Source organism: Atractosteus spatula, chromosome 13 (genome assembly GCF_055471065.1).
Source record: "Atractosteus spatula isolate fAtrSpa1 chromosome 13, fAtrSpa1.hap1, whole genome shotgun sequence".
Taxonomy (NCBI): domain Eukaryota; kingdom Metazoa; phylum Chordata; class Actinopteri; order Semionotiformes; family Lepisosteidae; genus Atractosteus; species Atractosteus spatula.
The window spans coordinates 8,707,292-8,735,100 of record NC_142718.1 but is presented as its reverse complement, the minus strand read 5'-3'; the positions used below and the strand labels follow the sequence as shown (position 1 = coordinate 8,735,100).

Genomic DNA, 27,809 nt, shown 5'->3' with positions numbered 1-27,809 from the left:
GTTGCAACTATTGTGTCGGTAAGTTTTATGTGGAGCCCACTCCATGTTTAAAAAGAAAGGTATTTATTTTAATTTCCAGGTCTTAAAATCGAAGTCTTTAATTTATTTTCCATGTTAATGTTATTGTAGTTGATAAAGGCAATTCTTAAAGTATATGTTTTTACATGTCATTTTCAGAAATTGTAGATTTGTACTTTGTGTTTGGAAACTTTTAATGATTTGGATGGTTGCATAAAAATACTAAAAAAAATTAACTTCTTCATTACTTTGAATAGTTGATATTTTGGCTTTACGTTTTTATTAGATTAATAACGTTATAGTATGTTTTTTCTTAGGACCATATGAAGAAACATGAGTGATACTGCAAGCCGAAGGAAGAAAAGGCAGTAAGTAAAATAAATCTTTTTTCCTTTTTTTAACTGGTTACGAACCCGCTCCCAACAAATGATGTAATAACGTCATAAACTATTTTATAGATTAATTTGTCCGCTTTATTATAGGGATGTACATGTTATTATACTGTATTTATATCATACTGGATGTATTCAAAAATTCCACGGCAAACGTTAAAAGCAAATTGGGTATAAACGTACGTTTTGGTACAGTTCTTAAGTTCGCTTGTAGTACTTATTTCGGTTAATTACGTTCACTTAAAAAAAAAGTCGTAGTAAGATCTTGGTTTTTTTTTGCTTGTCTTTGTAGGAAGAGGTTTGGGGGCACTTCGCCACCATTCCTTGACTACCTCAAAGATATTTTGCGCAGGTATCCAGACGGCGGGCAGATACTGAAGGTGAGATCGACACATTAGCAACCCTTTCTTTTCAGTAAACAATTTCTGCTTGTTTTTTCGTGTAGCAATACTGCGTTAGTGCGGCCTGCCATTAATTCCTGTTGTCGCACATATTCAGTGTTACGAATTTTCTAGGGTTTCTGTGTTGTCTTTTGCAGGAGACCGAGGAAAGGCATAACAGCATAAAAACGGTGATAGTGTAATCTAAGGTGTTTTTAAAGATGCCAATTGAGCTCCAGACAAACCTACAAATTAAAAAACAAACAAACAAACGAATAATGACTATAAACTAAAAATATTTAAAATATTAATACGTGATAAGTATTAATATTGTAGCGCCGCGGGTTCGGCGGGGATGAACGAAAGGAATTCAGGCGCTTTTATTGTGAGACACGCATATCAGCACAGAAGCAGCATGAAGGGATTAAACTCAAAGGAAGCAAGGTACAACACACTAGGGTCATTTGGGGCACACGTACGTAGGTACAGGATAGGGTGGTAAGTGGGTACAGGTATAAAAGGGGGTGCAACACCGGGGAAACTACATAAACCGGGGTGATCTTACAATTGTGTACACCTGTTCCACAATTGGTCAGCAGCACTGGCCAGTCTCTCCCCTAGTCCCCGCCCTGGCCACTACTACTCCCGTCCTGCCCTTTGCCATACACACTAGCTGGGCACTCTTCTACCACAAAGCCAGGCGAGGGCTCTTAAAGTAATGTAGACAGAAATCACTGGAAAAATTCTACTTGAAGGTACAGTAGGTGCTTTTGAAATTAAGGACTGAGCGCCGAAGCAGGTAAACCGGCTTCAGGGTTTTAGACTTCAGCTGGAATGAAAACGAGCACAGTGAATTCCTCATGGATCAAGTGCCAATTTTCATATCTCCTTGGTGTACTTTTACTATACTACTGTTTGAATAGACCAACTAACCTCATCAGCAGCCAATACAAATACACTGAAGGCTTGCTTTCTAAATCTTAAAACGATAATGGAAAAGCCATTAATCTAGCCACCACAAATCCTACTTGTTCAAACATGCTGGGGCACCCATGCCCGGTAGCTAACATTTAATAAAGGATAGTACAGATATATTTAAAGTGTTGCTAATAGGCAGAGTGCACTCAATGTAATAGAACCACCCACTTAATGTACTGAATGTCAGAAAACCCTTGGACAATGTGCTGGGTTTATTGACAAAGCAAATGGATGCACCCACATGGTTACATGAAAATTGGAGGTACTTTACTATACATAGTAACTTCCAGGTGAAGGGAGCTCTCATATTTCAGAATGGTAAGAATGGGGCTTACCTGAGTAAAGCGAAAAGCAGTGTATCCCGGTTGTGCTGCAACCTAATTAATTTCCTATACAGGTTTCGAACTCTTTCATGTAAGCTGACCGTCTTGGACTTGACCAGTGGTACCAGATAAGACCTTTCTGGCAGTGATAGTGAAGGTTGGGGGGAAAAAGAGACCCAGGCTACCAGAACAGAGAATCTACAGTACGCATGCAGAGCACAAATTAACCAGGCAGAGACCAATATACAACACTTATCAGCTTTTACTTTCCTGAAATGCCGAGGGACCTCCCTGTCTCAGTCCCATCGAATAAAGGGTCCTTTCAGCAAGCCAAAAGAATAGAGAATGTTTTAAGACACGGGTGAGTGCCTAAACACACCTTCCCTGACAGAGAGAGGCTAAATCATTATTCAGGAAGGCAACAGTTTCAGACTAGCCAAGCTACTCATGACTACTGTCACTGATTGTTGCAACTTGTTGTCTCGACTCTGTGAGACAACATGTGGAGGTGGATCTACCTCTCTGGTCTTCTCTTCAACGGTCAGTTCTCTGTTGGCCAAAAAGAAGATAAACTTCTTCCTCCCTGGCCCGCTCCTAGCAACCTGCACAGAGAAGACGACAGGTGGGCATCCCCCTTCACCTTAAGCAGGGCTGCACAAAGTAGAAAACAGAGATATCAGTGAGAACTGTTTTGTTAAGGCCTTAACAAAATTTAACACCGTCAGTTGTCTGGCATTTGCTAATAGCTCATTGTGCAAAAAGTTCAAAAAGAATGTGTATGCATCATTTTGTAATTTCACAAAATGGGACACCATTACAAAGGGTCTGAATACTTTTATATGGCACTGCATTGTATGGCATCTAAAGTCTAATTTGAAATAGTAGTATGGTGTGATTGGCTGTCATGGGTAACATCCATCCATTCGTTTTCTAACCGTTTCATCCAATTCAGGGTCACAGGAGAGCCAAGTACATGCAGACATGCACACACTCACACCAGGATTAATTTTCCCAGAAGTCAGTTAATCTGCCGGTATGTCTTTGGACTGTGGTTGCAAACATACACAAACCCGGTGAGAACACACAAATGTCACACAGAGAGCACCCCAGGTCTGGAAGTGAACCCACAGCCACAGCTTTGTGAGGCAGCAACCATGGGTAACATTAACTCTACATTTACAGCTAGGTAATTAAGACACTCTCTTGTGGATCTCACACACTACCCACAAGTTCTAGTATCAAAAGGGGGGAGGCCTCTGAGACCATGTACTGCATTTGGAAGTTACTAGCAAATTAATCCTAGGACCTCATCCGCTTGAAGAAGCCAAGGTATCGGCTTCTACAATGTGACGTCTGGACAATTTGGGCCGAAACGTCTTCTCCCACCTACAGACCAGTGCCAGACCCTTGCTGAAATGGAGGTGGTTTTCTAATGGAGTTTCCTTCATTATTTTATACACAGCGGAGGAGAAATCAGCACAATTTTGTTCTGTTGAAGGTGAGAATCCTGGCCACAACAATCTCAGAGTTGACATATCTCATCCTTTTATTGTGTCTGAAACAGGAGTTGATACAGAACGCAGACGATGCCTGTGCCACAGAGGTGCTGTTTATCTTTGATGAGAGAACATATGGGAATGAAACCCTGTGGAGTGAGGACCTCAGAGAATACCAAGGTACAGTGGGAAATATTATAAATGAAAGGTGTGGCAAATAATGTGAGGCTGCCACTAATAATACACTAATAATAGTGTTATTGTTGTATGGAGTGCAGCAGGGTTTCCAGTTTTTCACTGTCTTGAACCAGAATCACCTTTGCTGAACAAATTTACTTGCTAAAATTGAATATTTAAACCCACTTCAGAGATGCTAATCTGTTAGAAGTTTGACAATATACTGTACAGTATGAAACCTTTTTGACAATAGCCTTTTGTGTTCCTAATTATTATTCTCTTCTCTCAAGTTATTTTTGGACACCTGTTTCCATACGTAGTTGCAAATTCTGTGTTATGCCTGACAAAATATGTTCATGTGAAAGATTTGTAGATAACAATTCTCATGATTTGCTTATCACCAATACCACTCTAAAGATCTCTTCTGCTGTGGTTTAAATTATCTGCGTGTTCAAGTGGCCGTTAAGAACCGTGGGAGTCTCATTCATTCAGGAAATGCAAAGCAATAGAGTATGAGAGTTTGATTTTTATTCAGAAGCAAGATAAGGAATGTCAGCAGACATAGAAAACAAACGGTAGTTCTTAACAGTCTATCATCAGTGTTGCCATTAAACCTGCTACCCAAACGTGTCCACACAGCTCATGGCTCATGATTAAGTCTTAGTACTATCAATGTTCGAATACCTTCAATTTCAGTCTCTAAGTATCGTTTTTTCTTCTCATACTGTAGGTGCTGCTCTCTATACTTACAACAGTGCTGTCTTCTCTGATGAGGACTGGCTAGGCATTCAGTCAACTGGCAGGAGTATCAAACGTAATGATCCAAATAAAGTTGGCCGGTTTGGAATTGGATTCAACTCTGTCTATCATATTACAGGTAACAACCATTTAAATTAGGCTTACATTGAATTACAGTGAATTTATAATGCCTCGTAATATACAGCAGAAGAACCTGCCAAAGTACCTTTTAAAGCAGATTGTCAAAAATGCTTAATCTGTAGGCTTTAATTATTTTTGTACAGGAATTATTTATTAATCTTTCAAAACTGAATGGGGACTCCATATCTCATAGAAGTACAGTATACTGTAAATATCCTGGTGAGGACTGCAGCAAACCAGAACATTACTAGGCACCACAGGGAACAAGGCAGGGGTGAAAACACTTGACTAGGCAACTAAGCTCTGTTAAAATAGTCAGTCTAACCCAGCCAGTCTTTAGGAGGTGGGAGGACTTTGGAACTTAAGCAACACCACCACACCTTCCCTGCAGTATCTGCTTTATTAAATATTAAACTGAGCATCAAAGGAAAGTTATCACTCTGTTTATGCATGCATTTTGAATAGGATACTGATTTCAGATATTGAACCTCATTAGGGGAAAAGCTGATTGACAGGTTATTTAAGTTGTTAAATGTAAAGTCTGCATAAAATTAGGAGGAAGGAACTCCAATTGTAGTGATTCCTGTGACCTCACTCCCTACTCTTCCTATGTGCTCAACCTGATGTAACAGCATTCCAAACAGGGCACCTCACATCTTTATACAACAGCTTTCTTCTGAGATGAGAACATGACAGTTATTTTATAGTTGGTGTACCTGACTTAGCACTGAACATTTGTGGAATGAGTTGGGGCTAAGTGTGGTAAATTGGGCTCAGACACCAGAGAACAGACATGTGCCTGAGTGATCTCTACAAGAGAAATGGAATAAATTGCTGCTACAACCTGTCGTAAAGCATACATTGCAACTGTACATCTTGTTATTAGCCTTGTTATTATCCTGTTATTAGCCTGTGATTTTTACAGTAGCTTTTACTATCAACCCAATAGCTGTCAGACATTAGTCAGCATAACAATTATTAATATGTCAGTTCAATAAAAGGTTAGTGTACATTTAGACCACACGTTGATCAATAATCTCCATAGCAAATGTTTATCAACAATGAACTTACCACAGTAATGTTTCTTCATTCTGTGTTCTTCTTATGAGCTTCTTCTGGGTGCTCCAGTTTCTTCCCATAGTCCAAAAACATACTGGTAGGTTAACTGGCTTCTAGGATAACTGGTGTGAGTGTGATTGTGGCTGTGTGTCAGCCCCGCGACTCTGCACCATCCCTTCAGGGTGTACAGATGCAGCCATTCAAAGTGCGCGGTACAGACACGTACCGGAGGTGATTGGCTACGGCGTCGCGCAAAACCAACATCCCTCCCCTGTTCTCTCTCTCCCCTGGCGTTTGTAATCGTTTTTATTTTTAAATAAATTTTAGCAAAGTCATGTATTTTAAAAATCTTAAGATTTTTATATTTATGTCTTTATTTAGTGGTTTCATTAGTGACAAAGGCTAGTGACCTTTGTTTCATTAGTGACAAAGGCTAAACTTTCTTGGAAAAATGTCTTTTATGTAAACTATGTTTGCTATTAATTCATTCAGGGCTAAAATATGTTCATTGTCTTCAAATGAAAGAAGGGTTCCTTTCGCCGTGGTCGGGTTGAAATTAGAAGCTTGCCACGCCCAGACTGTTACACCAACGTATTAGCATGTTAAAGCGATTTCATTGAGGAGCCTAGCCTTTCTTAACTAGTACTGTACTTACTGGGTTTTTGAGGGGGGGGAAGGTGTCTTTCGCTGTGAAACCGGTTTAATTCGTCACAGCCAGCACTCCTGCAGAGAGGGGGGTTGTACTTGCAGTGTATACAGTAGATGGGAAAGCCAGAGCCGACCTCTACGCCGCCCACGTGTTATGCTCTTCCTTAATGTCTAAGCCGGAACACATGATTATATCTCATTTTGTATTTCTTAAAAAAAAATAGTTTGCCCAGCCTAACAGTATTGTTGTTATTGTTTTTAACCTGTAAAGCGCTTTGAGGAGCCACCTTTAAAGGCGCCATATACAATAAAGTTCATTATTATTACTATTGTTAATTTGCTGGACAGAGAGGTGAACATTATTACACAGAAGACAAAGAAAGCGATTTACGTTGCATTGTGCATTGTGCTGCTGTAATACAGTTTTAAATAATTAAAAGTCTAAACAGTATCAGCTTTATTTGTGGGTTTTAAATAAAGGCGATTTAAACGCGATTTAAATCAATATAAATGTTTATATTGTTACGCCTAGGTGACTATTCATTGTTATTAAAATGACTTAAATTCAAACATGTTGTGATATTTAGAAATATAAATTTGTTTGGTGCGAGTGAGGTTTTTTTCCCCCAACAACTTTCCAGAGGAGCTATGAATATTTTAAATAAATACACACAGTATTGCTCATAAGGTCTGCTATTTGAGGTCCAGTTATTTAGATGCATACATCTTATTTTATCTCAGCTTTTCAGCTGAGATACACAGATCATACATAAACAATGCAGTAAAAAAATGTCTCATCAAGTATTTAATCATTAGGTATAACAGTTTCCCTTTAGGCCTCTGAAAACACCACCTTCTACCTTGTGAATACCAGTACCTCCTAATTGTCTAAAGGCTTTATTTAAAAAAATTAAAAAAAAAACTGATGTGCTGAAACAGTACAATTAAACACGCTCTGCAGAAAAGGGGATGGTTGTTAGGTCAGCTTCAGTTTTACACGTACAGTACACATTTGATTTCATTAAAATTATGAGGTACCCTGTATCTGCAGGACTCAAGAGGCTCTCAGTCATGTCAATTTGCAGTTGATGTCTCCTAGAGGTTCCTAGATTCTTATTGTAAATAAAAGGAACAGCATACAGTGGGACTTTTTCAAAAACGGGGAACAAATTTCAACATCCGACTGCACCGAGCACACAAATATTGGTTCTAGCCTCCTGAATCACCTTTGGTCCCTGGATCATTGCTTTTAACCATTTACACAAGGTTTTTACTGTAAAGCACTTTCACAGCTCAACATAAATGGACCTTCTGGGGCACAGACTTTAAATGAGCTTTTTAAAAAAAATAGACTTTGCCTTTCCTGTTATAAGCTATTCTTTTAGCATATGACAAGCATGCCCTTATTATGGCGATATCCTCCTAAACATTGGAGAAATAACTCTAGAAGTTCAATTAAAACAGAAATGCTTCAAATCACTTGGGATACAACAAAAAAGTGGTGTATTATAAAGTGTGTTAAAAATGTAGCTAGTTTGTTTTCATACCTTAGATTTTAATAAAACCTCACCATTTAACACCAACAGGTGTTTTCTTGAAGTCTGCTAGCTTCAAAGTTTATGGTTTGGCTTTTGTGTATAATGATAGTGAACTGCATTGGAAATGTAGGAAAGTAAGCATTAATAAGCAGGAAAATTAAACCAAGAAACACCTAAAGTACTGGACTATATTGCAGATAAACTACCGATCTACCTTTTAAGCCTGTACAACCTGCAGAACTCCAGCTTTAATTGATTGGACTCAACAGCCTAAGTTTTAAGGTTATCCTTACAAGTGTGGAAAAGCATGGGCGTAATGTTGCAGCCTGCACTGTTGTTTTAGAAGTTGTTTTTTCCAGCTGTACATGAACATTTCTGTCTTGAGTCTTTCTTAACAATATGGTGTAAACAGTGTCTGGTTTCTACTGTGATTATTATTTCATTACTGAAGTAGCCTTTTGATATTTGCACAGTAGTTTTTGTTGTTATGGCTGTTTTCATATTCGTAGTTTTCTTCTGTTAAAACTTAAAAATCTCTCGCATTAAATTGGCTACAAATGCAAGAATTCAACCAGATATTCTTACTTGTAAAATGTCTACTGTTGCATTGCAGTTAGTTAATGTAGTTAGTCCATAGTCAGCAATCTAAACTTTATTGTTAAGCTTTAATGATTGATGTTGTACCAGTAACCTTTAGAAATACTATAGTACTTCACAAATGCTTTGTGTGTTTGGAAATCTTTTGAGTAAAAGCCTTATAAAAATAGGTTTAGTTTTTACAGGACATCACAAAGAAATAGGATGGTATAATTCTTATAATATAAGTGACCTCTTTGCTGTAGTATCTTTAGTATTATTTATTTAGTATTAATAATCTTCTGTGTAATAATGTTCACCTCTCTGTCCAGCAAATTAACAATAGTAATAATAATGAACTTTATTGTATATGGCGCCTTTAAAGGTGGCTCCTCAAAGCACTTTACAGGTTAAAAACAATAACAACAATACTGTTAGGCTGGGCAAACTATTTTTTTTTTTAAGAAATACAAAATGAGATATAATCATGTGTTCCGGCTTAGACATTAAGGAAGAGCATAACACGTGGGCGGCGTAAAGGTTGGCTCTGGCTTTCCCATCTACTGTATACACTGCAAGTACAACCCCCCTCTCTGCCGGAGTGCTGGCTGTGACGAATTAAACCGGTTTCACAGGTATTTTCAAAGTAGGAAGTACAGTGTTAACTAGTAGCTAGGCTCCTCAATGAAATCGCTTTAACATGCTAATGCGTTGGTGTAACAGTCAGGGCGTGGCAAGCTTCCAATGTCAACTTGACTCGATTGGAAGACAATGAACGTATTTTAGCCCTAAATGAATTAATAGCAAACATGATTTACATAAAAGAAATTTTTCCAAGAAAGTTTATAATAATATGATCTATAGTTGAAATCTGAGCCTAAATATAAAGAAAAAGCATTTTCAGAGAGCAATCACGCTGTGTTTATGTAGAAAAAGCGATTAGGTTTATGAGCAATCTAATTACCTATTCGCTTAAAACGCTATATAAAATAAAGTTTATTTAAAGATGAATGATAAGTGTCGCAGTTTAAATAATTTTCGTAGTAGGGCTTGGACAGATTCCAAGTGCATTTTTGCAATTTACGTTGCATTGTCCAATGTGCTGTTGTAATACAGTTTAGAATACAGTAAGTCTAAACTGTATCAGCTTTATTTATGGGTTGCAATTTAGAAAAAGTCAAAAACCGCACTCAAAATGCAATTTAGAGCTTTCTGGCAAGAGGAGACACCCAAATTATAATGTAACATGCCACTGTTTGTGCATGAACAAAGTTATACTGCTATTTTCCTTAGATACGCGATTAAAAAAAATAAATTTTTTGAATCCCCAGCGGAACACATTCCATAAGAATCAGCGCTTTTATATATCGCCTTTAAACACATATATTTGAACACGCGTTTACGATTTAAATCAAAATGCGATTCAAATCAATATAAATGTTTATTTTGTAACGCATAGGTGACTATTCATTGTTATTAAAAAGACTTAAATTCGATCATGTTGTGATATTTAGAGATATAAATTTGTTTGGTGCGAGTGAGGTTTTATTTAATCTCTGACCAAGGGAAACGTTTCATTTTTTCAAAGAAATGTTTGTTAAAAAATAAAGTCATAGTTCCATGGGATTCAATCACAGACCGTGTGACATGGGAGTCAGGAACCTAACCCACAGGTCACATGCTGAGGGCTGAAAAAGCACTACAGAAACATTATCGACAGACAATGTACAGATTTGATAAAGCTATAAAATAATGTAATTAGGCACAGAACAAGTTTACAGATCAGTACAATAATAAATGCTGACCATGACTTTAGAAGCATAAATTACCTTACACTCAATTTAAACACAAGCTGTCTTTAGCCCTCTAAGCTGGTTCATACAGAAATGTAGAGAACCAGGCTCAGAACACACAGCTTCATTAGCGAATACATATGCAGGACAACTAGAGAAGTCGTTTTACAGAGGATGGATTTTTAGAAACATCCCATCAGTGACATCACTGAAGTCAACTCCTAGGTAACTGTCGTGTGGATAGTTTCACAATAATCAGACAAAGGTTTAAGCATCGCTTGTTCTAGATAAAACTGCAAAAAAAAACAACAACCCATAATGTACTTCTTTGCGGCTCTGTTTGCCCAAATCATATATTCACAACGTGAAATTAGAAAATAATATTACGTAACCAAAATCCGCAATATGGAAACAGAACCTGTGTAATTGTTGACAGATGATGTACTCGTAACATTTTTACAAGACGAACTACAACATTTAAAAAATGACTTGTATGTACTTGATATCTCTAATCAATCCACTGCACTGCATTAAAACAAAACGAAAACTAAAACACCCTGGGCATACCGTTTCGCGCTTCTTATCAGTTGCTCAAAAGTAATTTGACCGTATGAAATGCATAATATAAACCTAGAAACATATACGTGAGCAGTATTTACGTAGTATCGGTGTCAAGACATACCTCTCAAATACTGTAAATCAAGTTAAAAATATCTCAAGACCGATTCTGGTCATAATGAAACCATGTTTCGTGTATGTTTTATTTAAAGTACCGAGATCAGCCATATACTGTATGTTTATGTTCCAAAATTAATATCGTTTATGGCCTTCACACGCGTTGCAGTATGCTCCTATTCTTTTTATGCTCAGGCACTAAGATTTCCCTTCAGTGGTAAAATTCCATATAAATATTCAATACTTAAACGGGCACAGTTAAGACATTAAATATACATATACATACTGTATACAGTACAGTTTGCATACGGTAATATGTTTATGTTCCTAAATCAATCTCTTTTATGAGCATGTGAAAGGCATGGCGAATCGATTCTCAAAAATTACTGTACTTTGCATGATTGGAAACAAATGCGTGATTGCGAAATGCTGTGGTGTTACTTTTACAAAGACGGTCAATGAAAAAAAGAATGTGGACCAGGGCAATACTTTGAGTTTACATTTACAGCTTGTCCAAGGTCATTCATTATTAATACTATTAGTAATATCTTCGTTAAAGACTTTGATGGCTACAGCTCAAACATGAGAGGTTGAGCTTTATTAGCTCCACCTTGCGGAAATTCCGGATACTATTATTTTGCTAGCGGTATTTACCGGTAACTCGCGGTATTTACTGGTAACTCGCAGTAGACTGCGTACAGCGTACCGGAAAATAATGAGGTATCGCCTGCGCATTTTGAATGGCTGCATCTGTACCTGCACACTGTCTTGCCCTTTGTTTGCTAGGATAGACTCCAGTTCCCCCGTGACCCTGAATTGGAAAAAGCAATTAGAAAACATCCGTTTAAGCGTCTGCAGCCTGTCCTTCCTCATGCTGAGGACACAGAACTGGGAGTGTTCATCACAGTATAAAAACAAGAGCAAGTTGAGATGCGAATGCTGGGTAGTAGGTACTTGGGCAGGTGGTAGGGAGAGGCTCACTCATTAGATAGATTTGTCTGTTCTGCCACTAATTAAGAGTTAACAACCACCAACTCGGTTTCATCCTGTTCTGCTCTTCCTCCATACAAATTCCCATCGGCCTAACCAAATTGCAAATAAGTGAGTCCGCGAATGTTAAATTCACAGATGTCAAGTCCCTGCTGTGGACAGAATTCTATAATATGCACAACTAAATCTGTATCAATCAAAAATGCTCTAACCCTTTTTGTTCCAGACTTGCCAACTATATTCAGTGCCAGACATCTTGGCATGCTGGACCCTCAGGAGACCATTTTTGGTGAAAGAGAAGGAGGGAACATATGGTCTCTTGATGATAGTGAGGACAGAGAAGAATTGCTGAGTTTGCATGATCAGTTCCAGCCACTCAAAGATGTGTTAGAACAAGTCTGCGGCCAGAGGTGGGAAGATGTCATCAGTAAAGACCAACACTTTTCTGGCACGCTGTTTCGATTTCCCTTGCGTGACAAGCCATCGGAGATCTCACCAAATTTGTACACCTCGGAAAAAATTACTCAGCTCTTTGATAGCTTCAGTGCCGATGCGGACATGAGTCTCCTTTTTTTGAGAAATGTCACTGAAGTCTCATTAATACACATTAACAGCCAGGGCAGTGTCAACGTCCATCTCAAGGTAACTGCATCAAAGCCCCATATCAGTGAAATTTTGGAACCAAGAAATGATGTACAGGCAGAGGCTTTAACATGGTTGAAACATATTTCGTACCATTCTTCAGATGACAGAGAAACCCAAAAACAATGGCTTGTGACATCTTGTTCTATGAAGAAAGGACATGTGCAACAACTTGACTCACTTGCAGAGAAGTTATGTTTCTCTCCTCAAGTTAGCCTAGCATTCCCCCTTGACAAAGAGGAAGGGTCGTTTAACGGGCGACTGAGCTGTTTTCTGCCTCTGCCTAACAATGAACCCAACAGGACTGGATTTCCTCTTCACGTCAATGCCTGTTTTGGTCTCACGGACAATAGGAGGCACATTAAGTGGCAGGAAGAAGACCAGAAGTACGATGAAGCAGCTCAGTGGAATGAGTTGTTAGTACAGACGGTTCTTCCTCTCGCCTACCTTCAGATCATCCTGGATGCCATTAACTTATCAACACAATCCATTCTACCAGCGTCCATTGTGTATGACCTGTGGCCAAACATCAGTCAAATGAAAGACAAAGAAAAGTGGATGGGAGTCACAATCGAAATCTTCCAACACCTCCTTCAGCTGAATGTTTTGTTTCTAGCAGGAGATGAAAAGCAGTGTGTAAAACCAGCAGAGGCTGTGTTTTTGCCTCCAGATGACAAAGACACTTCCATGATGAAAGCCATTGCTGATCTTCTAATCAAAGAGGGACAACTCCTGGTCAAAATTCCATCCCACATATTAGGAGCAATCCAGTCTGTGTTTAAGAAACCGCAGTCACTGACATTCGTCACTCCTGATTTTATTCGAAGAGTCCTCCACAAAAGCAACCTGAGCGGACTGTCTAATGAAGACAAACTGTTTCTCCTGGAGTATGTTCTGAGTGATGGGTGCTACCATGATCTCAGAGGGCTTCAGCTCATTCCTGTTAGTGACGGATCCTTCAGAAGCTTTGGAGATGAATTCGTAGCTTTGATCGAAAACGAGGAGTTCCCAAGGTATGTAACTAACATTAACACAATCTGTTGATTATTTCTACTTGTAGTAAATAACACTAACAATTTGTCATACTAGATATTTTGCAAAGAAATGATTGATAACAAGCACTTTTAATGTCAAAAAGATATACTCAATTTCTGTTCTGTGACATTAGGACTCTAGGACTTTTCTTGGTAAGATGTATTTTTTAATGATAAACAAGGTTTATAATTGTTATCATCATTTTCTTTTAGCATAAATACCATGAATACCATTTTTAATAAATCTGGTCCATTTTCCTTATTTTGCAAAACCTATTCTTTTAGCTAATTGAAAATGGTTTTGTTCTGTTTACAGAGTTCTACTTCCTCAATTTGAACATTTATTTTTACCTAAGGATATTAGATCTGGCATTCTGCACCACTTGAAGAAACTTGCGGAGAACAGTAAGACTTTATTTGTGTTTATTTAGTAAAAATGGTAGAAATCAGATATATATATATAAGTATTATATATATTTTAGATGATTCTGTGATCTAAATAACCCTTCAAGATCATGAATATTAGAAGATGGGACCCAAAAACTAAATTTTGGGTTTGTTTTCAGTTAATTATGATCATGAAATAAGGAACCCTAAAATATTAGCATCAAATTTGATGGAGGAAAACACTCCAATTAATGCATGTGATTACCCACTACATAAACACATACTTCATATGTTCACTGCAAATAAGGATATCCATCAAGCTAGAATGCAAAAAATTCCATTCTTGCTAAAGGGCATATCTGAGCCCCTGAAACGAAATTCGAGTTGCTGATACCTGGAAACTGTCTCTTTAGAGCATCCCACAAAATATCTTGGGATTCAGTGATTCATTGGTCTATAGGGAACATACATTCATTTTCTACATACTGATCCACCTAACTGAGCCCTACATGGGTAAATATAATCATTCGCTGATCAGATTTCAGCCTGGAGACTTGAGACTGATTCTAGAATAATAATAATAATAATAATAATAATAATAATAATAATAATAGTATTAAAAGTACCTTACAATTACAGTATGTAGTGCTTTTCTGGACATTCCACTCCAAGCACTTTACAGGTAATGGCGATTCTCCTCCACCACCTGGATGATATGACAGCAGCCAAAGTGTGCCAGTACTCTCACCACACACCAGCTATCAGTGGGGAGGAAAACATAGTAATGAAGCCAGTACATAGATGGGGATTATTAGGAGGCCATGATTGGTAAAAGGGGAAATTTGGCCAGGAGGCCAGGGTTACACGCTCTTTGCAAAAAGCACCATGTTATTTTTGATGACCACAGATAGTCTGGACCTCAGTTTTCTGTCTCATCCAAGGGCAGATCCCTTTTTATAGGATAGTGTCCCTATCACTATACTGGATCATTAGGACCCACACAGACTGCAAGGTGAGCGCCCTCTACTGGCCCCATTATCAGCTCTTTGAGCAGCAACTTAACTTTCCCAGGAGGTCTCCCATCCAGGTACTGACCACACTCATGCCTGCTTAGCTTCAGTGGGTTGCCAGTTGTGAGTTGCAGGGAGATATACTGTAGCTGTTGGCTATAGGTATGGTGGAAGCAGTGAACTCATTTTCATCATGAACCATTACAGAGGTGGTGGTGTCTTGAACAGGGCAGGTATCATCAACAGGCACTGAGAACGCCACATCTTCTACAGAAAAGAAAGCCTCCGACACCATGTCATTCCTTTCAGGCATACTACTCCCCTAATAAGATGCAGTATGCTTCATTCTGTTTGGTGCTGATTAACTTACTTTGAAAGTAAGACATACTGTAACCTCTAAACACATTTCTATGAAGCTCGACAGAGACAGTTTTCCAACCATGAGCCATATTCATTTATTCTGAACGAACAGAGCGATCACGCACATTTTGTACCTGTTTCAATCCATCATTCATGCTTTTTCAGTCCACTTGCCCTGTTGAGTGTCATTGTCATGTTTGTGCTATGTAATTTTTTTTTCATTTCAGATACTTTCAAGATATTCAATCTAAATACCCAGGTTGTGATGAATCTTGCAAAGCAGGGTTTACCCAAAGACTGGAAAGAGTGTTCTGGTCATGTGATTTGGGAAATTGGAAATAAGCTACATCCTCCCACTCAATGGTTGCAGGAGTTCTGGAAATTTCTCATCCGTCATTTTGAAGTCCTGGAGTACTTTGTTGGAATGCCCCTAATACCTCTCAATACTCTTCAAAATGATACACGTGCCATAACGTTAGCTAGGTTGATGCAGAACACAACTCTGGTCTTTCAGAACAGCAAACAGGCCAGCTTATCAGGAGAACTTGCTGCAGTTGTTAGTAAGGCAGGGGGGACTGTTATTTCTGAAAGGGACCAATGTCTGAAACACCAGGATCTTGACACATACATTCTGACACCATCTCCAAGAAACATTTTGCAGCTTTTTCTAAATTTAGGAGCTGATAGAGTGATACATGGCATCAGCTCATCATCATTCGAGGAAAGAGAAAAACTATTAATTTATTTCTCGAGCTTGGAATCTTTTTCCAATGCTGAAAAGCAACTTCTACTAAAATTGCCCTTGTTCCAACAAATGCCTTCAATCAAAAGTACGTCTGGGGGCTTCATTGCTGCTGGATCAAAGACTGCTGTGATTCTGAATTCCACCCCTCCACTCCCTGATGATCTTCTCATGCCAGACATCAGGATAAAGTGTGCAACTCAAGCAGAGGAGAGGATTCTATCATTAATGAAAATCATCCTCCTAAACACAGCTGAGACAGCCACTGTACTAGTGAATGGAATTGAAAAGGGCTTGTATGATAGACAAGAAACAGAGAAAATCATGGTTTGGATTTTAGAGTGTGGCATCTTTCTTTTCCCCCAGAAGCAAGATTTACACAGAAAATGCAGGAATCTGTGCTTCATTGTGACGAATGGAAGGGCCCCAGTGAAAGCATCCAGGCTGTTTGACCCTTGCAATGAGACATTTAAAGCTTTGTTTGAGCCAGAATTTTTTCCACCTGCCATGTTTTCTGGGAAACAAGAGATGCTGGATAGTCTACGTCTACTTGGATTAAAGTCAAAAGAAGGGGACATTAGTCCTGGTGATGTTTTACATGTTGCCACTCAAATCAGTCAGCTGCATGCAGTTTGTGCGGAAAAAGCTCTCACAAAAGCCAGAGCACTGATAAAAGTTTTAAACTCCACAGTTGTACTTTCAAACTTTTCAGAACCACAAATGCAGCAGCTTTTGAATACACAGTGGTATCCTTGCAACAGTCCTGGAACTGGCACTGAAAACCACAGTTCACTACTGAAAAGTTTCTATAAGCCAAAGGATATGAGAGATTCAAAGTACACAAATGTTGTGGGCTTTGTCATGCCTCTTACTCATGAACTGACTGAGAAAGCAAGTTTGAAACTTGGCCTTCTTCGGACACCCCCAGTAGAAAAAGTATTTGAAAACCTGTCTGTTTTAATAACAATGGTAAATGAAATTAAAGGTCCAAGAATAATTGAGAATTTGAATGTAATGCTACATGCCATGTACACATTTATGCAGAGCAAAATGGAACAGTTTAAGAACTTGATGCAGGACACAGACATACCATGGATATTGATTAATGGTCAGTTTGTTTCCCCACAGGATGTAGTTTTATCCCATCCCCCTAATTTAGATCTTGGCTATTACATTCAAAGGGTGCCAGAAGAATTTTTGAGGTATAGAAATTTGCTAACAACATTTGGAGTGAAAGATGCATTGTCAAAGAAAGAAGTTGTTGACATACTTTATCACATAAAACATGCAATTGACCAAAGGCATCCAACATTCGGTTCCTCCCCTGAACTGAAAGTGGCCATTTCAATTCTCAACTGGATGAGAAAGGAGAATGCAGCATTTACAGAAGATCTTCCAGTACCCGTAAGGACTGGGAATGAAGGAAAATTCAATCTGCAGCCCCTGTCTTCCACTGTCTTTTGCGATATTACCAAGGATGGTTTGGAAGACCTTGCTAAAGATGAGGAGGTATTTCATGTCATTCATGAGGAAATACCTGGAGTGACAGCAAAGTGGCTGGGAGTTCCCCTCCTTAGTACTCGGATACTAAATCCAGAATTCATTGGAATAGAGCAGTGTGGCCAAACAGAACCAATAACATTAAGAATCAAAAACATTCTTAAGGAGTATGATGAAGAACACGACCTCTTCAAAGAACTCTTACAAAATGCCGAAGATGCTGGTGCTAAAGTTTGTGGCTTTATGGTGGACAACAGGCAAAATAGAGAATCTTCAAACAGCCTTATAGACCCAGGTATGTCCTCCTGTCATGGCCCATGTCTTTGGGCCTTCAATAATGCACTGTTCACAAAAGAAGACTGGGTAAACATCAAAAGAGTTGGGTCTGCCTCCAAAGACAAACAAGTAGAGAAAATTGGAAAGTTTGGATTGGGATTTAATGCAGTCTATCATGTGACTGACATTCCTTCAATCCTGAGTGGCAAAAACATACTTATTTTTGACCCAAATATCACTCATTTGGAAAAGCACATTCTAAACAAAGGTAACCCTGGCATCAAACTTAACTTGTTCAATGAAAGGCTGTTTCGTAGGTTCCCTGGGCAGTTCAGATGTTACCAAGGAGTTTATGGCTGTAATCTTGAAGTAGACAGCAACCAGCGGTTCTATCAGGGAACTCTCATTAAATTACCTTTTCGGACACAGGATGAGGCAGAGACCTCAGAAATCAGTAAAAAAGTCTATGGTGGAAACCAAGTCCATAACTTAGTGACACAGTTAATGGAAAGTTCCCAGAATTTTCTACTCTTTCTAAAGAATCTGGACAAAGTGTCACTTGAGTTTCTCCCAAATACTGCTTCGGTTCCTCCTCAACATAAAGAGATAGACACTCGGATGACAGTTACAAGACAGGTTGTGACCACCATGAATGTACCTGATGATTTTCCTCTGATTAAGATGCAGCTGAATTCTCTGCAGTGTTTAGCAAGTCTGAATACAAAATACAAAGAGGTTATCAACTGCTTTGAGATAAATATTGTTGAAGTAGCCAGGAAAACTGAAGAAAATGAGCTTGTGAAATACTGGCTTCTATATTCATGCTTTGGCATGGGCAGATCCTTGGAGATGGCAGTAACTAAAAGAAGTGATCTTAGCTTTTCTCTACCAGTTGGAAGTGTTGCTGTACCTCTAAAGAAAGATCCAGCTGGAGTACATTGGGAACCTGACACAAGTCATTTTCAAGGCCAGATGTTTTGTTTCCTCCCACTCTCAATTTTTTCTGGCCTTCCAGTGCATGTCAATGGATCTTTTTCTGTAACATCAAATCGCAAGAACCTTTGGAAATCTGGAATAAAACACGTGTGGAATCAGGCTCTACTGGAAGACAGTGTGAGCAGTGCTTACATTACCGTCCTGGTAGTGTTGAAGAAAATGACACAGGAGGGGAAACTCAGAAATTACAATTACTACACATTTTGGCCTGACTTTAAAAAAGTAAGCACATCTTTTCAAGCACTGGTTGTTGCTTTCTACTCTGCAGTTGCTCAGAACTTTATTGGCACCCCTGTTGAACTCTTTAGCAACGGGCAAAACTGGTGCTCAATAGACAATGCCAGATTTTTGCACCCTGAAATAGAGAAACAAAAGCAAATTGGGCACATTGCATTAAAGGAGTTTTCAGACAAAGTAAAGAAACCTTGCTTAGCTGTTCCTCTTCCAGAGTGGGTGAGAAGCAGCTTTGAGTCAACTGGATTTGGCAAGGCAATTCAAGAGAACACATTTGACTGGTTTCAGTTTTACAGCAAAGTTGTGTTCAATAACCTACATGCCATGGATCCCAGAAACAGAAATGCTCTTGTCTTGCATGCGATTGACATGAATCATGAAGCAATCAATAATCTACTGACAAGTCACCCTTGCATTCCAACACAAGGTGGCAGGCAGCTCCAGTACATTGGGAAACTTGTGAATCCTGCAGGGAAAGTTGCTCGCCTGTACGAAAAGGAGGAAGGCCGTGTCCTTGAAGGAACCTCAAAAGACTTCTGTTCTCCTCAACGGATTTTTAGATTGCTGGAACTCGGAATGCTGAGTGATAGTCTATCCTTGACTGATTTAGTGGAAAGGGCAGAGACCATTGCCAGTGTATGGGAACGAGATAAAGAGAAAGCATACAAGCATGTTTCCTGCATTCTGGAGCTAGCAAGTAAATTCTTGAATGATACCTCCTCACCTGCCTGGAGAGCCCTAGGAAATATACCATTCATTCCAGCTTGCCTTCCTTTAATTGTCAGTAAGGGGAAAGAAGCTGTCACACTTAAGAAGCCCACAGAAGTTTACATTTCTAGGTTTTGGAATCTGGTGAACATGACACAGTTCACTGTACATCAAGAAATCCAGTATGCATACCCAATGATTTCCCATGATGCTGTACTAGTGAAACTGGGAGCTCTGAGTAAACCACCACTGTATACAGTGCTTCTTCAGCTGGAGATGGCAGGTGCTCTATATGAAGAACTGGATGAATCTCTGCTATCTGAAGTGGCCATTCAATGCTATAAGTATTTGGAAAATGTGCTGAAGGGAGATAAACAATCCCACATTTGTGTTAATAAAAAGGCACAACAATATCCCTTCATACTTATTGAAAACAAGCTTGTAAGTGTGAATACTGTGGCAAAGAAAGTGTCCTTTGATGCAAGACCATACCTTTACGAGCTTCCAAACTCTTTTTCCCAATTCAAAAACCTCTGGAAATGTGTTGGCCTTAAAAATGCGTTTACTTCACAAGACTACATGGCTGTGCTCCAAAGCTGGGCTACAAAGTACAAGGCAGCCGCCCTACCCTCTTGCGACCTTGAGATCTGTCTCAGAATTGTTATAAATGGCTTGCACGAGGTCCATGACAGCAGATTTACAGAGTATCTCTTGCCTGATAGCCGTGGTGTGTTACGTCTTTCCAGTCAGCTCTATTACAATGACAGTCCATGGCTGCCTGTTCCCGAAAGTCTCATTTTGTGCCATGAGCGCATTTCCCGTGCTACCGCCCTTCACCTGAAGGTACAAACAACTCGGCATCACATGCTACAGAATCATAAAGTCTCTGGATTTTCACCCTTTGCTAGCGAGTTTGGACAGCATGAAAAACTGACTGTGCGGCTGAGGAACATCATTGCATCTTATCCTTCCAAGAAGGACATCCTGAAAGAGCTCGTACAGAATTCCGACGATGCGCAGGCAACAGAAATTCACTTTGTTTGGGATGCCAGGATGCATAGCACAAGAAAAACGTTTGGAGAGAAATGGAATCAACTACAAGGACCAGCACTGTGTGTGTACAACAACAAGGTGTTCTCTGAGGTGGACCTGCAGGGTATTCAGCAACTAGGTGAAGGAGGAAAGAACAGAGCACCAGGGAAAATTGGAAAATATGGAGTTGGGTTTAATTCCGTTTACCATCTTACAGATTGCCCAGCAATCTTAACAGGAGACAAATGGCTTTGCATTTCTGATCCACATCTCAGCTATCTGGAGCAAGCAACAAAGGAACATCCAGGCTGCAAGTTCTCACTAGAAACAGAATTCAAAAATGCTTTTGTGGATGTGTATGATACATTCCTACCATCAGTCTTTAATCTTACCGAAGGTACCATGTTTAGGCTTCCAATAAGGACAGATGAGATGGCTGTGACGTCAGAAATATCTAACCACGCAGTCAACTCCAGTGACATTAAAGAACTTCTGGAAGCTCTTTCTGAAGACCCCGAAGGCTTGATTCTCTTTCTGCAGCACATCAGAAAAATTGAGTTCCATCTATTCAATAAAAGTACAAATCAGCTGCAGACACTGTTCACTGCTGAACTGAAGCTATCAGAAGACAGCCGCATAAAAAAGGAACCTTTTCAAAAGCATATGCAGAAGACTTTAGCTTCAGACTTTTCAGAAGGATCCGTAAATCCATACCAGATTATCTACACCATGGAAGTTTTATCTAATAAAAAAAACAGTCAATGGATCGTGGCAGAGCAGTTTGGGGTGCCTAGTCAACACCACTGCACAAAGAACACTGACTGTAAGAGATACGGAAGAATTCCGCACGGGACTGTTGCTGCCTGTTTGAATGCCGAAATTGAAGGAAAAGCTTTTTGTTTCCTGCCTTTGCCGGGCCATACAGGCCTCCCAGTGCATGTTAATGGAAATTTTGAGGTGGACACATCCAGAAGGGTCCTGTGGAAGGAAGACGGCAAGAGTGAGAAGACTGACTGGAATGAGCTACTCAAACTGTGTGTCATTGCACCTTTGTACGCTGACCTGTTGGACTACATTCGAGCAAACAACATTAAAGGTCTAATGTTGCCTTTGGATCTTATTGGTTTTAGCCTAGAGCACTTCTACTTGAGATTTTTCCCCCATGTTTCAGATCATGTAGCACAAGAGTGGCAAGGAATGATCCATGAGCTTTACAAGTCAATCTGTAAAAAACATCTGCCTGTAGTGCCTGTTTTATGTAAGTCAACTTGCCAAACTGTAAGAGAAACTTTAAAGCAATACACAGTCACCTGGTCTGCCTTTTCCAAGCCAGACCTAGCTGAAGCACCCTATTTCACAAACAAAGAGAGTGAGAGCTTTCTTCAGCTTTTAATGGATGTTGGAATGAACCTGGTCCCCAGTTCAAGGAGTATGGATGAACTACTGAAAAGTGTTAGGAAAGCAGGAGCTGAAGTCTTGGTACTTAACCCAGAGGCATTAAGAAACTATCTGAAGAAAAAGCTGCTGAATGACTTGACAAAAGCAGAAACAGTTTTGCCACTACCAGTCAGCCAGACATTAATCAAGAACAAGTTTAGATGTAAAACCCTTTTGGATTACTGTCTGAATGACATTAACGGGAATAATTCCAGTACTTTGGATGGATTGCCCCTTCTACTTACTCATGATGGAATGCTGAGGCCTTTTCAAAGCACGGCTGCAAAATTCCTCTCAAAGTTTGTTAAGTTGTTTCAAGGGCTAGAACACAGGTTTGCAGACTACAGCATTAACCACAGCCATTTTGATATTCTTCAAAATGCCAATTTTCTGAAAGAATTGACAATTTCTCTCTCAGCAGACTTTCTAAAAAATCTGCTCCGCACCCTTGTTCAACAATCTGAAGTTGATTCATGCTCTTCGCTGCACATTCTAAATGAGAGGCTGTCAAACTGGCTAAAACTTTTGTGGCAGTACATTGAGGATCAAGTCCATTCTGCAGCTCAGAAGAATAGAAAAAACACCTTCAACAAAGCAAAAGAGCTGCTTTCTGATTCTTCTATTATCCCTGTCATTTGCCCCAAACAAAATAACAAGCAATTACTAACAACCATGAATTCATTACCAAGTGTTGTTTTTGACTCACCGGAGATATTAATTGCTATTCTTTTTAAGCTGGGGTTTGTCAAAGTAGATCACTCCTTCTTCTCCACTGAATTTCTACGGTGCTACATCATGCCTGAGCTGCTAAATGTGGCTGATAGGAGTGCTGTTTTGGAGCAACTGTACTCACAACGAAATCTAGAATTTGATAAGCTTGGTAGCTGTGACTTGGACAGCCTCCTCTTGTATCTGCAGTCTGGGTTAAGTGCTTCCAGTAATTCAAACACTTACCTAAGTAAGCTGAAGTCATTGCCTCTGTTTGAAACAGTGCAAGGGAGGCGTCAAAGGATTGACAGGCACAGAAATGTGTTCATCCTAAACACTGAGCTCATACACACATTTTCTGACTTGTACCTAATCGATAACAACTCCATTTTCCTCAAACATACTTCAACCAACCTCCACTTGTCCAGTTCCATGAAAATCGACATTCTCAATGATGTGGAGTTCTATGTACAGTTCATTCTGCCTTTCTTAAGCAGGCTGACTGAGGCTCAGATGCTAAGTGCTGTGCGAATGCTGCTAGAAATACAGAACAACTATGAAGACTACAGACAACACAAAGACTGCATCCTGTCCCATCTGAGAAATGCGAGGTTCATAAAAGATATCCATGGCAATCTTCAGGCAGCCTCCTATTTCTATGATGATGAGGTTGAACTTTATCGGCTCATGCTCCCAGATGTACGGTTTATCCCCACGGAGTTTTGGTACAACATGGGATACACCCATAAAAGGGTAAAAAATCTGCTTAAGGATCTTGGGTTTAAGCATGCTGTATCAGAGGAAGAATTAATTGAATTTGCACAACAAATTGAAAAGGATGCCAAAAGGAACGTTTCTCTTGGACTGTTAAAGAGAAGGTCTACTAAACTTCTGGAGACCCTTTTGAATACATCCCAAGGGGAACTACATGCTAACGGTTTGAGCAGGATATCAACAATTAAATTTGTTTTCCCCCAGGAAATGCAAGAAGAACTACGCAGATACCATGAACCTTTTGCAAGAGACGAGGAAGCCGTGTCAATCAGCGGGTCACTCATTAAAATGGACTCAAAGTCTGAACTTTTAATTTGGACCTCTATGCCAATACTACCATTAGTCAATACTACCATAAGCCATGTAAATATACTGAAAGCAGCTGGAGCTGTCTGTAAGCCACCTACTGAATGTGTAATTCAGAATCTGAAAACCATCTGTCAAGTACTGTGCCAGACTCCTGCTATGATCCAAACTAGAGCCAAAGTTCTCCGTCATTCGTATGCATTTCTGCAGACAGTAGGTTTTGACGCTCAGTCTTTGACTGACCTGCCACTTATTCTGGTTGAAGAAGATGCTGCACTGGTTAAACCAAGCCGTGTGGTTCTGAGTGTGAAGGATGATAAGGATTTCAGACCATACTTATATAAAGTTCCTTTCAAGCTAGCAATATACATTGACTTCTTTCAGAGTGTGGGTGTTGCAGAAACCCCTTCTGCGAAGCACTACAGCAGCCTCCTAAGAGATGTTTATGAAGATTCATCTGACAAGCAAACACTAAATGCAAATCAGATAAAAACTGTTAAAAGAGCAGTGGAACATCTTTTTCATCTGTTGAAAGAAGAGCCTATGGAGCGCCAATTGGAGCATCTCAAACCCTTATACCTGCCAGCAACAAATGGCAAATTGTACAAGTCAGAATCACTGTATTTTAATGACACAGCTTTTCAGGTTAAAAGATGTGAAGTCTTAGAGACGAAATTGAAATTTCTTGAAAAACTTAGCAAGTGTAACCTCAGTAGTGATTCCTATGAACAACAGAAGCTGCTTCAGATGCTGCCTAAGGAGATCTGTCCTAAAATGCTGTCCAAGGTCACAAAGGAAGACCTCATGGATGCCACTTTGAAAGTGTGTGAACATGGAGAACACTGTGAATTTCGGGGCCATTTTGATAACCATTTGTCTTCATCCTACTTTCGGCATGGACTTGTGTGTCTTATAAGAGGACAATTCAATGGTAGTGTGTCTGAAAGTGATGTTGTTAAAATGTGTGAACATATGTTTTCCAAAATTCAGATCATCTGCTGTGAGACACTCGAAACAGTACTTTTACTTAATAATGAACCCCTCAGCAATACTGAAGTTGTAAAGCAAGTATATGTGAAAAGGAATCAAAATGGCTGCACTTTTTACCTGCTACACAAGAATGACATGATCCTGAAGGTAATATCTAAAATAAATGGCTACCTAGTTATGGAGATCAATGCCTTTTTAAGCAATGTGTTGAATCAGGAATCACTCTCAATTCTTGGGCAGCTGCTGGTGTGTGAAAACTTTGAAGATGTAAAGAACGTTTTAGAAGAGAGTGGTATACAGGACAGTAGAATGAAAGAGAATGGGCAAAGTGACCTGCCAGAGCCTGGCAGTATTATTCCCGATGAGTGGATTGACTCCCTTGACATGGATTTCCTCAATAACTTTGAAAAAGGAGAGTATGTTGGCTACAAGAAGCCATCATCTGAGGACGAAATTTATTGCTATGCAGTTGTTGTGGAAGTTGTGAATACAACAGAAAACCAAGGAGGAGCAGCTTTTCAAAGATATAAGATCAATATAGGGGAAGATGAGATCATTGAAGTAAGTTCCCTTGACCTTTATCAGTTTAAGAGGCCAAAGAGATCACCGTGTTCCACTAGAAACACCTGCAGGGCACTTGTTCTCTCTGAACATCCATCAGAGGCTCCACCTTCATCTGACAGAACCCCAAGCAAATCGCTGGAGGAGATTAAAAGAGAAATTGACGAGTGCTTGAAAGACATCTGGTCCCTGCTGGAGGAAGAAAGACAAAAAGCAATCAGACGTCTCTACCTGAAGTGGCATCCAGACAAGAACAGAGAGTGTGTCGATCTTGCCACAAAGGTCTTTCAGTACATACAACAGCGAATCAAAGAGATGGAAGAGGGCCAATCTGCAAATGATGCCAGAGCCAACAACTCCCCTTTTAGGACCCAAAGAAATCAGAGCTATGGAGGTTTCTACCAGCAGTGGGACAGGGAAGCATCTCGACATAAAAAAGGGAGGACTAGGTTCCACCAACGCTATTCCTCATGGGAATATAACTTCTGGACTTTCCACGGACGGCAACAGGAGAGGTCTAACATTCCAGAAGCTCAGCGCTGGTTCAGGCAAGCACAGTGCGACCTTGCTGCTGCGTCAAATGACAGTGGAGACAAAGCTTCAGAATGGCTCTTCTTCAAGGTCCACCAAGCTGTGGAAAAGGCCCTGATAGCTGCACAGTACAGGAAAAATGGTAACCAACCAACATATAGCACAATTACTCATCTTGCCCAGCAGGTGTCTCAGTACAGCGCTAAACTCAGCATTTTACCTGGCTCAGTAAACATGTTAAAAGAATTTGGTGTTGATGCCAAAAAGACTCAGTATCCCAGTTGTTATCCTTTACCACTTATTCCAAATGATAAGTACAGTTCTCAGAATGAAAACCAGGTGCTAGAACTGGCAAATGAGGTTTTGACAAAGATACACGAATTTGTTTCTGAATGAAAACTCACTTAAAAATGAAAGCTTTATTTTTTAAAATAATGTTGCTGTTGTCCCTTTCCCTATAATATCACTTTCTAAAGGCATGGTGACTCAAGAGTACAGTATGTATTATAAGCACATGGATATTGTTTGCTTTATATCCTTAATTGAAAAAAAAACATTTTGGTGCTAAACATTTATACTTATTTTTTTTACCTGCAATCCTAGATGTCTAGCATTAGAACTGAATTTGAGTTACAGCAAAAAATGCAAGTTTTAAAAGCTGATAGATCATTTCTGTCATGAGGTTTTCATGCTGATGTAATCTATGAGCGCACTACAATGAAAGTATGGTTTGAACTTTTGGAAAGGGTGTTCTAGTGAAAGTCTTATTTAAATGTGTGGTTTTGAAGAGTGAACTGGAGGGTGAAGGTCCATTACTTCACTTAAAAAGAAAACGTGTACCCCTTTGGCAAAAATTCACCCTAAAGATTAAGGATCAGTCACTTAAGTCTTAGCTTAAGTAAGCATTATTATTTTTGTATTCTTTTTATATTAGTATAATTGCACAGTTGTCATAGTTTATAATAAAATTATAATACAGTAAAAAATCCAATTCTATTTACCCTCTGCATGCTTTGAAAATTTTCTACTAATACTTTGCTTTACAGAAACAAATTTATACTCTATATGATGGTATCCTGTTATTATTGTGTAATATAATAGTGATTCTCGATGTACCTCTTTTATGACAGTGAAAAGGTTTCAAAAATGTAACTCCGATATCCTAAAATTACCCTAAACTTAATTAAATTTATTTAGATGTGTGCTTACATTGTTTTTAAAAAGTACTGAAATCCATCGTACAGTAAATTGCCCATTCTAATATGTTTAGGTCAGGTCTTATGCTCATTTGTACATGAGCTTGGTACCTTAATTCATGTTACACCTACACAAACCCAAAATGAATAGAGATATAACCTAATAAATTGTTTTCTAATCTATTTGTCAAAGCAGTGTGATTTTTTTTGTGACTTCCTCCTTATCCTATTGCCAAGAGGCTCAGCCAAGCAGGTTAAGACCAATTTACTATGACTAAAACATTCAATAAACATTTTCCATACCCTTCATTCTTGGGTGTAGTTATTTAAAGTAAAACCATACATTATCAGAAAGGCACTTATCCTGGTCAGTGTCACAGCAGCCTGGAGTCTATCCCAGAAGATTAGGGAACAAGGCTGGACTGACAGCACACGAATGACTGCTCTGTCCCGGACTGGGTTA

At 39.3% G+C, this 27,809-nt stretch overlaps 1 protein-coding gene across 2 annotated transcripts; it reads left to right on the top strand.

Moving 5' to 3' along the window:
• Nucleotides 1–27,527, top strand: sacs2 (sacsin molecular chaperone 2). 2 transcript variants are annotated; one of them, XM_088931024.1, is made up of 8 exons: nt 1–18; nt 336–386; nt 703–790; nt 3,656–3,767; nt 4,495–4,641; nt 12,149–13,577; nt 13,915–14,003; nt 15,583–27,527. In XM_088931024.1, exons 2-8 carry the CDS (start codon nt 352–354, stop codon nt 26,544–26,546), a joined length of 12,864 nt encoding a protein of 4,287 aa, XP_088787150.1. In that variant the 5' UTR covers nt 1–18; nt 336–351; the 3' UTR covers nt 26,547–27,527. The 2 variants fall into 2 exon arrangements, with proteins under 2 accessions (XP_088787150.1, XP_088787149.1); XM_088931023.1 differs by lacking the exon at nt 1–18 and adding an exon at nt 23–59.
• The last annotated feature ends 282 nt before the right edge of the window (nt 27,528–27,809 follow it).